This window comes from Pithys albifrons, chromosome 5 (assembly GCF_047495875.1).
Source record: "Pithys albifrons albifrons isolate INPA30051 chromosome 5, PitAlb_v1, whole genome shotgun sequence".
Taxonomy (NCBI): domain Eukaryota; kingdom Metazoa; phylum Chordata; class Aves; order Passeriformes; family Thamnophilidae; genus Pithys; species Pithys albifrons.
This window is the reverse complement of record NC_092462.1, coordinates 42,092,750-42,105,041: the sequence shown is the minus strand read 5'-3', so window position 1 is coordinate 42,105,041 and position 12,292 is coordinate 42,092,750. Positions and strand designations below refer to the sequence as shown.

Below are 12,292 nucleotides of genomic sequence, written 5' to 3'. Positions count from 1 at the left end.
AAAGCTTTTGGAGAAGCAATTCAAAATCTCTGCTTTTGAAACTCTTGTGTTATCTTTCAAAAAGTGAGAAAACAAATATTACTAAGAATATCTATTGCATTTGATCTTCATAAAGACTCACTTATTAGTTGCTAAGCAGATCTGATCCCATTTTGTAGATGAAAAATGTAGAAAAGAAAAGGACACAACTGGCCAAGAAGACTGTAGGAAATCAGTGATAAACACCCTTTTAAAACTTTTTGGTTCCAGCTTCCATTTCATAGGCTTATTTTTCCTCAGTTGAAAAAAATGATAATGCAGCAGAATATAATATGGTGAGCTGTATACTATATATATATATATATGTGTGCTTCTGCATATATGGTAATTGCTCTCATCAATGCGGTAATTCAAGTTTCAGTTGGGACTATTATTTTCCTCCCTAGGACAAACAAGTTTCCACAGGGAGAGCAGCTGGCTTCAGTAGCAGGGTGGGCTGGTTTTACTGTCTCAGATAGATTGGCTTGGGGACTGACTGCATGAGGTTTTCAAAATAAATAAGCTCACAACCCAAACACTAAAATAAAAAATGTAAAACTATAGGACATGCAAGGAGGAAAAGCAATCCTCCCCTTCACTACGACAAGCTACACCTCTAAAATCATTGTCTCTTAAACCATATATATTTCAAGCCTGGGTCCTCCGTTACTCTGTCCCTCCCTTGCCTGTTGCACAAAGCCACCTGGCTGCCTCACAGGAGGAAATTAGAAGGGCTTCACTATATTACTGTTAGCTGAGCTGGTGTCTGACAAACTCCCAACACCACCTGAAGAACCAGTACTGACAAGATGCCAAGTGCCACACAAATCCTTGTGGCTTCACCCTCTGCAGGTCTATGATAAGGGTGCTTTCCTGGTCCCCAGCTACAGAAACAAAGACTATGGATACTTTTGGCAATACTGGGTCATATGGGAGACTCTGCACTAGGGAAGGCCACAGTCACTGGCAGCCAGGTAAAACAGGGAGCAGAGGATCATTTTGTGGCCTGTGAAAACCACCCCTTCAAACTCTGTAACTTTTTACAAGATGGGGATAAGATGCTGCAAGATTCTGGGAAGGAAATGCAGAGCCTTATGAAAGTGAGAGAGGGAGAGAAGAAAGGAATAAACAGAAAATAAAAGGCAAAAGGAAGGGGAAAGCCTGGAGTACAGGCAGAGGAGGAGGGGGTAAAATGGACTGTGAGAAGAGGTGGGGAAAATATAATTAAGAACTTGGGAAAGACATCAAGTTCAGGTATAATATCACAGGCCTTGGCAATCTATGGGTTTATCAGATTTACAGCTCTGCATAACAGTCTTCCTGAGAAAATATATTACCAACATTTCTAATATTAATAAATTCATGAAGGGGAAAGTTGCCCACTGCATAAACTCACCATTTTCATGCATAGATTCTTGTATCTCTGTATTAACAAAGGTGCAGAACTCAGACTCTGTAAGATACAGTTTTAAGCAATCCCTTACTGGTTAAGGAAGTCTGGCAACAGGTTGCAGCTGTCCTTGGCTGCAGGGAGCACCAGTTTTCCCTTCCAGATATTTGTAATCTGACATACTAGCAAGAACAAACCAGAAAACTCATGATGCAGTACACCCTTTCACAGCAGCCCTTAGACTTCTGACGCTAACGCTACTAATTTGTCACCTCTTAATAGTGCTTGTTACTCAAATATGCAAGAGAAGACAAGTACTTGTAACATATGTTTGTGGTCCAGGTCACAAAATGAGGCAGCCTTTCTTCATGGATTTATTGACAAAGGAAAAGTTTGGTTTGCTCAGACAACTCTCTCCTTGGAGAGAGCATTTGAGAAACTCCACCAAAAAGGGAAAGAAAAAATCCAAAATGCAAAGATCTAAGTGTAAAAATTTCCAAATATAAAAAAAGGAAAATGTTTCAGAGCTTATCACAAGCAAGTCTTCAGTCTTGCTATCAGGTTGTGTGCTATCCTGGCTTAGTTATAGCACCTCTTAAACCAGTTTCAGATCATACGTCTCTCAGTGTTACGCTTTGGGAATGTGTGATGACAGGAATGCAGCACTGCTGCAGCACACGTGCTGTAGCTCACCAATTCATTTTTTCTGTGTGCTGCCTTATGTGCTGTGGTATTTATTTTAACTTGCATGACTTGTAAGAAAAACCTGCCTCCATTATGAGAAGAAAGGCTCCTCTGTTTTGTTTTGGCTTGTTTTTTTCATGGCAGACCTTCTGGTTGCATTTGTGCTTCCTCTGCACAGAAGACAATTGAGGCAGAAGGGTTTTCAATCTGGGTACACAAATCTACCAAAAAACATACCAGTGTACCAGCAGGAACCCAGGGTGCAGGATACAGCTTTCACTTTGATACATGCTTTTCCTCTCCTATTATCACTGGCTCAAAGCTGATTAGTTAAAATGGATGGAAGCTGGGCTTGTAAATCCTCAGTGAACAGAACTAACTAGAGAGGGAGACAAACCATGAATCCTGCACAGATTTCCACACAGCCAAGCATTTATTAAACATCTCACATGCAACGGAATTAAAAACTTGGAGAAGTGGACTTAGACTAGCTCAAATGGCAACTCAGTTCATTCACTGGCTGTTCTTCCGAAGGATATAGTAGCAAAAGACATGCTGAAAATGTTGGCCTCGACTTTCTTGTTTTCCACTGGTGTCACATATCATTAGTACCCTGGTATTTAAGTAACACAGTGATATATGGGGGCCAGCTGTACTGTAAGTTAGAAACCCAGCCTAACTCTCTGCTTTGGGAGCCAACAATAATGGAGACCAAGAAGTGAGTAGTCAATGTAGATCCCACCAGCAGTAAGAGCCATTACAGTTTATCTTTCTAAAGACTAATTCACACACCTCTGTGTCTATTCCCATTCCTCCACAGAGCCTATGTTGCAAAGGCGGCACCAAACACATGAAGACCTTGAGCTCTTGTGAAGCTTGTGAGTGCTACATCAACAAGCAGATTCTGTGTGTCAGGTAGGTAATCATGTACAAAGGAAAAATCCATTAAGAAAAGAAGACCCTTGGCAGTAGCAAGTAGGCACTGTTGTGCATGTTACATGGGTATTATTTACCAGTGTATTAGTTTCAAACCCTAAATTCTTGTCTAGAAGAACTACTTGCCATACAGAACACTGAACAAAGCACCATAGGCACATTTGCAAATAGGGCAATGAACATATCTGCAGTCCTAAAAACAGCATACCAAGGGAACTAAATCCCAGCAGCTGCTATAACGCCACAGAGCATTTGCTGAATAACGCAGTATTAAGCTCCCTCTCAAAATTCTTGCTTATACAGCTGTGCAATACAGTGAGTATATTTTACATTTGTATATATATCGCATGAACAAGAGGCAAAGATCTTTAAAACCTTAGAAAAGTTGGGAGGCCTAAAATAGACTACTCCACCCTTTGTAAACAACCTCTTGTCATGAATTTACTTCCATATGTGTATGAAGTTCTGCCTATATTAAACAGGCTTTCAAAACAGTGGTTTAATGCTGACAATGTGTGGTTCCCACTCGGAGTTTGAAGACAATGCAAACAAGAAACAAACCCAAGAGTGAAAAAGCACCAATTCATCATCTCACAGAAAAATAATTCATTTACTTCTGAGATATTTTATTATAGTCTTAGATTCAGAGGCTGTCTCATTGCTACATACTGGTGTTTGGGCTTTAAAAAACTCTAGAGAGAAATCATAAACACAGACAGAAATTAGATGACTCAACACATGCCCAACTCAAAGGCCTTTGGAAAATCAATGCAAAACTATCAGTCTGCATGTTCTCTGGACCAGACTGCAATGTTGCAGAGTCAGTTTGTTCCTGTAAAGGTAGTACTTGTCAGTCATTGGTTTTCATTGGGACCCTGGGGCTTCTCTGTTCTTTCTGATTCTGCAGCAGCACCCTCAGAAGATAGACTCCACTCCTGAGACATCTACCCTCTCCCCTCCTGGTTACCACAGCTTGTTGCCACCCTCTGCTTGGCTTTGAAGGTCTGATATTACCCACCTGTGTGCAAACAGAGACAATTTCCCATTGCCCTGTTCAGATGAAGGTTTATGCAGGCACCACTTGCACTTGCCTCTCTGTAGAAGCTGTTCTCAGCATTTCTCCTGAATGCAGAGATTTTTGTATTCTAGTAGAGGAACAAGAAAAAAAACGTTTTATAGCACTGGGTCTCAAACTTCTCTCATCACCTTGTGAGAAAGTTAAATTCTTCAGCTGGGGACTAGTCCAACAAAATAATTTTTTCTTACTAAGTGACACCCTACATAACAGTGCAGTCTGTTAAAGCAAATGTATCAACCCTAGGGAGCTCTGCTACTCTCCCTTCACCCCCCCACCCCCACCTCCCGCCCCGCCCGCCATATATCCTTCTATATTACTGTGTGGCTGTCCGTTGCTTTGTTATTAATTAATTTGTTTTTAAATACAAACAAGGACTTAAATGCAGCAGAGCACTGTTTCTGGAGGTCAGTGCAAGATCTGTGACTCCTCTGTGGAGCAAAGCAGCAGGGAGCAGCACCCAAACTCTAGCCTTAGCAAAATGTTTCTGACATAGAACTGGTGTCACACTGGATGTAAGAGCAGTCTCTGGTGTGAATTTTTACAACTTTTTGACCAGAGACAAAGATGAGAACAAGAGAAACATGTAGATGTTATAAAGAAAAAAATTCCCTTATTACAAAGGAATATCATTGCAATAGTCAAAATAAAATCGTGAAATCAAGAAAAGTAAGCTAAAATCAAACTAGAAAAATAAAGAAAAAAATTCCTTTCTAATTCTGAAAAGCATACCCCTCACTCCCACCACAAAAGCATACTTATATCCTTTAAAGCATGTGAATAGCAGTGGCAAAGGATAAGATTTCTTTCAGAATGCTTTATGTATTATAATGAATTTTAGTAAGGCAGAGAGAACCACTTATACTTAATATACCTAATATTTCCAGAAATCTAAAAATATCTTTCTCAAGAGAAACAAACATCTTAAGTGAGACCATTTACATGCAAGTAAAATTTCCTGCTGTTAGAATTCTATTTGAAAGAACCATGTACAAAATTAAGAGCTAGAAAGCCTTTAGTCTTCATTAAAGTTGATTACTATTGAGCTGAACTCAATACCTACACAGGCCAGCTGTGGTAAATCTTATTAGGTATGGTGCTCATCTCAGAAACTCTAGCAAGAAGTCATCATGTTCCTGTACATAAAAATTTCAAGTGCTTTGTACCTCCAAGTATTCCATGAATCAAAAGATACGCAGGACAAATGTTTTTTAGTGTCTAACAGAAAGTAAAAGAAACTCCATATGCAAGTGGTCAGCGATGGGCTTTTGAACTTTTTCATAATGGAGATGTTTAGTAACCTTTCCATCTCTCAGGCAGTGTAAAGTAGATCATGAAATCTGCCTTTGCAACTGGCAAATTTCAGATATGTCAGAGCATGATGCTGGTGTCAAATTGTTTTTGTCTTCCTTCCTCTCCAAAGATGGATCTTATGATTATTGCAGCCAGTGGAACCAAGACAAAATAAACACAGACATCAGGACTGAAACAATGATAGGCTATCCAAGAAGGCATTTAAGTCCCCTCAGTCCTCCAAGGAGTAAAAAGTTATAAAAACAAATACTTCTTTTTATTGCCCACATCCCTGTGTCATTGCTGTGGTACTTTAAAAACTACAAACCCCATGGATTTCTACCCACCACATAGTAATTACTGAAATAACAAAGAATTGGAAAAGAGTATTTCCAAAGCCTGATGCTATTATTGAGCTGCCAGTGAAAAAAATTCTCAGTAACACCCCTTAAGTCTATCTTCCTGCACTCCCTAATCTGAACACAAAAGGTTGGGTTTAGACACCCACCCCCCAATCCCGGTATTAAAACCACCTGCAGTTTTCAGCTTGGGGCCAGCAGTGACAATGCTTTAAATCCTTGGCTACTTCATGAAGACACAGCCTACAGACAGTTCCCCAAAGTTCTTTGAAATGTTAAATACAAAGCAGGAGGAGGTCATGAAGGAAATATTCCTTATAAAAGGAATGGATATCATATGCAGGCTTCTCAAATACATTTTGAAGTTGCTTTGCTTTCAGCCACCATATTCTCAATCTTGCATTGCCTGAAGCTTTTGAAATAAAATTCACGAATTAGATGAAGCACAAAAATTAGTGTTGTTAACAGCTGCCAATATATGCACGTGTTACCTTTTAGCTCTCATAAATCTCTCCAATGTATATTGTCTCCTACTTCTTATCTGAAAAGACTAATTATTTATCTAATAAATGGTCCTACAGCAATTATCAAAAGCCCAGCCACTTAGAAGTAACATACAGGTTTTATTGCATCATCTTCTATAGCATCTGCCCAATTATTGCAATAGAAGCCAGTGTGGTTCCCTACTGCACTGGAAATCCAGCTATCTGCCTGCCAAGAGCCTTCTAGTGCACACAAAAGAAACAAGGATTGAGAAACCTGTTTTATCCCCTCTTATCCCATAAACTAACATGCTTTTTTTGCACTGCAGCTTTTCTCAACAAACACAGGTCATTACGCAGGATGAGGTTTTCAAAGAAGAAAAAATAGAGCGATCAGTTTAGCATACCAGCTTTGCCAAGTACTGTCACCTTAAGCTCTGAGAGAGTTGCTTGCAGGGATGGGGAGCAGACAAACACTGTGGTGCCGTGCCACTGACATAGGGCCCAGTTGTAACCAATGAGCTTTGTAGTTCAAAACTGTTGGCAGCTGGTCACGTTTTCCTGTCCACTTTCATTCCACTGGAGGTAAACAAGGTGGTAGGAGTTTTATTTCTGTCCTCTACCTCTCTGTGAATGCTCAATGCCTCTCCTTTCTCATTTGGGTATCTTAAACTCTATGAAAAAATTAGTTTTATATTAATTTTTAAGAATCTGGGTTTGGTTTCTCTTCTCATAAGGTCTCATGAACCCTGTCCTTCTGGCAAGATGCTCCACAAGCACCCTGTCCAGACTTACACACGGTGTAGTTGAGGAGGAAGGTAACTGGTTGCCATAGGGATGTCCACAGTCTGAGGAGCCTTTGGATTTCAGTGTCATGAAAGGTACCAGGAGTTTAAAACCTCTTTAACTAGAAGTGGTTAAGGGAAGCAAGCACTCCAGCCAGCAGTGAATTCATGCTTAAATCACTGGTGAAATACCAGCCTGAAGAACCAGGCTGCTGCAGTTTGGAAGTATTTAAGGTGTTGAATGTTGTGTTATTTTCAAATTAGTGTAGCCCAGCCCACAGAAACTGCCTTTGCTGTGACTACATGCATGTTTGACAAGCTGCTGTCCTCTGCTTCTAGGTATCAGTAAATTATTTGGGTACCTCCACAGGAGGGGAAAGCCTGTTCATGGAAATGTTCCAGCTGCAGAAAAAGACTGAAAGGTTATAGCAAGCTCAGGAGCTGCCCATGCTTTTGGCAAGGTGAGATAGAGGAGGATGGAAGGCAAAGCAGGGTAAGCATAAGAACTATTGTTCCACAATGATTAAACAAGCACAGAAATTATGATTACAGATCACAGACATCTTTTATAACACACCAAACTAGAGAAACATGATCCAATAATTCAATCATATAGGCAGTATTGGCTCTCCACAGTCTGAAAGACGATGGGGGTCTTCTAAAACAGAGGTTCTGCCCTGACTCCCTGCGTTAGGGCAGTGAAGGGGCACAAAACCTCTGAAGCATCGTGGAGAACAGGCACTGCTGGACATAGCCCTGGCAGCCAAAAATGCTCCTTGTATTCAATCTGCACTCTTCATAGCAGGAATCAAGTCAAGATCTCTGGCTGTCTGCTGGACTCCTTACCCCTATAAAATAAGCAGGAGCAAACTCCAGGCAGTTGTAACCTCACCTAGGCTTCAGCAAAGTATACATCTAAAAAACCATCACTAAAGAAACCCTAGTAGGTAGGTGATTTATTATTGGGGAAGATCAGTTCCATAGAACTTCCTTGGAGTGAGAAGCAATAACACAGACACAGTTCAGGTTTGCCTTGACTCACACTGCTTGTAAGATCAACTACAGACAGTCAGTGTGGTTTATCCAAGAGAAAAAAAAGATAACATTTCAGTATGAAACAAAACTACTAGTATTCTCTGTCCTCAACTAATGTAACCAACAACCCATTATTTGCAAACAAATGTGCATGATTCAATAGTAATATTTTTAAAAATAACATATTTCTGAGAAGACTTCTTGTCAATTTAAATGAGATCTATATCACTAACATTATAAAAGTAAAATTTTTTCTTAAGTGTATGCTATCAACAACTCATTTAAATATTTAGTTCTACTTCTTTTTTTTCCTGTGTAACCAGTTACAGAAGCTTCAAACACATTTTACTTTTTTTCTGTTTAAACTAAAAAAAAACCCTAGCCAAATAAGAACACTGATCTCTGAGCATGTGACTATAATAACATGGATTCCTCTTTTAGCAAATCAAAGTGTTGAGCAGGACACTTCAGAAGTGGCAAAGTCTTTGTTCAGAGGGTGTCTAAACATAATCCTATTTATCTGTACCACTTCAGAAAACTGCATTCTTCCTGATTGCTACACCTTGAAAATCAGTGCAAAGCTTATGGCTTCAGAACAAACACACCAAGAGAAGACATGGCCAGAAAAACAAATTTCATTATATCTTCTAATAACAATATTCCACCACCTCTGGAACAATTAGGTAAGAAATTCACACCTTCTAACTCATGTAATACTGTTTAAGAGACCTGAGCATACCAACTGGGAATAAAATCAGTGGTGAAAAACAAGAACAAGTTCAGAAAACCTTTGGATTATCTTTGCCTTCCTGAAGGAAAAAAAAACCAAGCCAAAAAACCCAACAAAGGACACTATGCACCTTTCATGGCAAGAAGTGCCCAATCCCTTTCCAAAACATGATGCATAACTTTAGAGTCAGTTATACAGCTGTATGCAGCAATGCAAATGCAAATTACAAGTACTACAAGCAGGGACATCTCCCAAGTGATGGAGGCAAGTTATTGGATACTTAATGCTCAGATTAATTATGTTTATCCAAATTTCAACCTATTCCTGCACAAGGTAGGGTTTCACATTTCCAAAAAAGGGGAATTACTCATTCTGGATGAAAATTAAATAACGCCAGTAACAAAATAGTTATTCTGACAAACTGGATAAATTGTGTTCATAATTTGTGTATGAGTTCATGTTTTGCTTGGCATTTTTGGAAGTCAGTTTTTTCTTGGATATCATGATTTTCACAGTCAGAAACAAAACATAATCACCCATCATTCCCAAGGACGATTGGGACAACTGAATTATCTGAAGATGGCAAGATGAAGCTCCTGTGATACATTTTTGTTTCCAAAAATCAGGCAACAAAAACAAAGTCACAGAGAGAAGCAGATGGCCAATGAGTTATCACTCTTGGTCTGATGACTTATGTGGGCTCAACTTGTTTACTCATGTAGTTGCAAAAAAAAGTAACTTTCCTTATGTTAGCAGCAACTATATTATATATTATGCCTATATTACGTACGCAGTACATACCGCTACCTACACACAACATTAAGGACCCTCTAATTATGGGTTCTTCTGCAATGATAAAGGCTGCAGTTGACCCTTCCCAGGGCCAGGGAGTCAAATGACTGGTATGTCTAACACCACAGCTCAAGAAAGGGTTAAAAGGAGATCAATGTTACAGCTGTCCTGCTCACTGGCTTGGAGACAGGACAAAAGTGCTCAGGTCTTCTGGGGCAGGGAAGTGAGTCTGTAATTACTGGCTATATCCTTCACATTACCCAGAAATCTCTGCCTGTTCACTACTCCCTGTTGATGCAACTCCCATGCTAACCCTGCATGATGTATGACAAAAGCACTGTCATATGGTTCTGAAGCAACAGGCACCACTTGTGTGTCAGTGAGCTCTGTCATATGAACCATCCTTGAAAATACAGATTCTTCTTGGATTATCTCACCCCCCATTTAGGACTGATCTCATTGTCTTCTCTTTAATTGTTCTCGTTATCTTCTGGGCTTAGAAGAATAATGCAGCCCTTCTAAGGACATAAAATCCAATTATGCAAAAATACAGTGCTGTGAAAAGAATTAAAATATTTTAGCCAACATATTAGCTGCTGAAAATCAGGAAAGGTCATTGTGAGACCATTTAACCCCCTGAAAATCACCAGGGGTGAAATGTCACCAGCTGCAATTATAGTAATGCTACTGCCCTCAGCTATGGTTAACCACTAGCCTTACAACTGTAAAGGGTACTGGTAACCACCTCCTACCCCACATTTTCTGAACAAAGAGCTTTTGCATTATTTTCCCACCAGCAAAAAGTTTTTGTACTGCAACTAAAGTGAGTAAAGGATTAAAAGTAATCAGTGTAATTTTACATACTGGCAAGAGTCCTGAAAGTAGAGCAAGACATTTTTTGGTAGATTCTTTGAATTGGCAGGATGTAAATGTGATGCAGGATGTGATGCAGGTGCCCTCACAGATCAGTATATGATGAAAAGATGACCACAGGATGACATGAGAGTCTGAAATTGTTAATGGCTTAACCATGGTTAAGATCACCGAAAGGCTTTTGTCCACTGCAGCAAACTGTACAAAGAAGTGACTGCTCACCAAAACCCACTCCATCATCCTGAATATGTGTTGGTACAAAGAAATGAAACATTAGCAATTCAGACCTATATGGACCCTGTGAGACTACCAGCTAAGAATCAACAAGGCCACAGCTGCTGTTGCCCGGTAAAGGAGAAATCACTCCCCGGGAGTTCTCAGCAACTCCCCAGAAGTTTCTTATAAGAACTCTTCAGGTTTCCCACAGGACTCCGGAGATGTACCTGAAAACAGTCAGGATGATTTCATCAAAACACTAAACTTTTGAGGTATGGATTATAACCAATTAGAATTTGTAGTTTGATGGTGTGAGATTCAATTTAGCCAATAGAACGTAGCCTTAACCCTATATAAATCACGTGCAGTGTGTAATAAAAGTCTTTTACCATAAACCATGATGGTTTGTTGTGTGAAATCCATTTCCTCCGCGTAAAATTGTTTACTATAAATAAGCCTACTAATGTGGACTGTGACGTGAACATGAGATCAAATAAAGATGGTATTATTGTCCAATTATCTAGGAGAAGAATGTATCCACCAGTGTGGGAGACTGGTAAAGTAAGAAATGTCGGTTTTTTGAGCTCCCCAGGTTCCGGCGCAGAGTCAAAGACGTAACCTCCATAGGAGTATGGTCAGTGCTCCGATTTATTGTTTACAATACACACACACATATTGCATATTTTCTGAGTCCACGAATAATACAGGAATATCACTGGTCAATGGCTAGGGCGTGCTACCAGCTGGATTGGTACTTTTCTCAAAGCTATGCCCTTCTGTATCAATGTGTTTACCTGCTTCTCCTAATGGCTGCTGCATTCTTTCTATTGTTTACTGCTCTTCTTGAAGCAGGCTCAAGGATACAGGGGCCCGGTTTCCCTCTCCATGGCCTGGGCTGTGCACATAGGCTTCCAATAACACACTATGGCCTGTGTTATTGAAATATTCCTCAACAGACTGGAATGTTAATGGCTCAGACAATCAAGGTGCAAACTGATCATGTGCAGTGTAACTCCAGGAGTGCTAAGGATGTGCACACACACCACCATGAGCTGCCAGCTGGGTGTTGAACAAGATAAGGAGAGGAAAATCCTGAGAGGTGGGGTAGTAATTCTTTGTCCTTACACAAATGACTCAGCTGTGATAACTCCCCTCGAGGGAAACGCTGGGACAATTCACACATTGCCTGCTGATGGACCGTAATGGACTCAACTGTCTTGATGTAACAGGCAGTTGTAATGTCCTAGAAGGTGTCGAAGACTCACAAAATGTCCTGTGATCCAGTGTTACATCATCCATTGTAAAACTCCCCACCCCAGGGGAGGTATCAGGGGCATTCCCACCTAGCCTAAGCCTAATAAAAGCCAGACAGACTTCTTTCAAATTCTTCCCTTACCACTATGGACTTCACTGAACACATGGGAATCTTCCCTCACCACCTTGGCCTTGCCTCGATGGATACAGACTGCAACCATCACTTTGACAAGACTGGAATCCTCACCACCAAGAAGACCAGAAGAGGACCAACAGGACACTATCAGAATACATGAAGTGGTTGCATTTTTTTCTACTTAATCTGTCTCTCTGTCATTCTTTATCTCCCTGCCACCATCCCTTTTCTCTC

At 40.2% G+C, this 12,292-nt stretch overlaps 1 protein-coding gene across 4 annotated transcripts in view; it reads right to left on the bottom strand.

Moving 5' to 3' along the window:
• The window catches only part of STOX2 (storkhead box 2), a 158,906-nt gene that overhangs the window by 80,986 nt on the left and 65,628 nt on the right, over window positions 1–12,292 (bottom strand). For 2 of the 4 annotated variants that reach the window (XM_071556298.1, XM_071556297.1), the window contains one exon: window positions 4,047–4,173. The exons of the other annotated variants lie outside the window; for them this stretch is intronic. In XM_071556298.1, coding sequence (XP_071412399.1) covers window positions 4,047–4,074 — 28 coding nt within the window. In that variant the 5' untranslated portion in view covers window positions 4,075–4,173. The remainder of the gene's footprint in view (window positions 1–4,046; window positions 4,174–12,292) is intronic. 4 annotated transcript variants of the gene reach the window in all.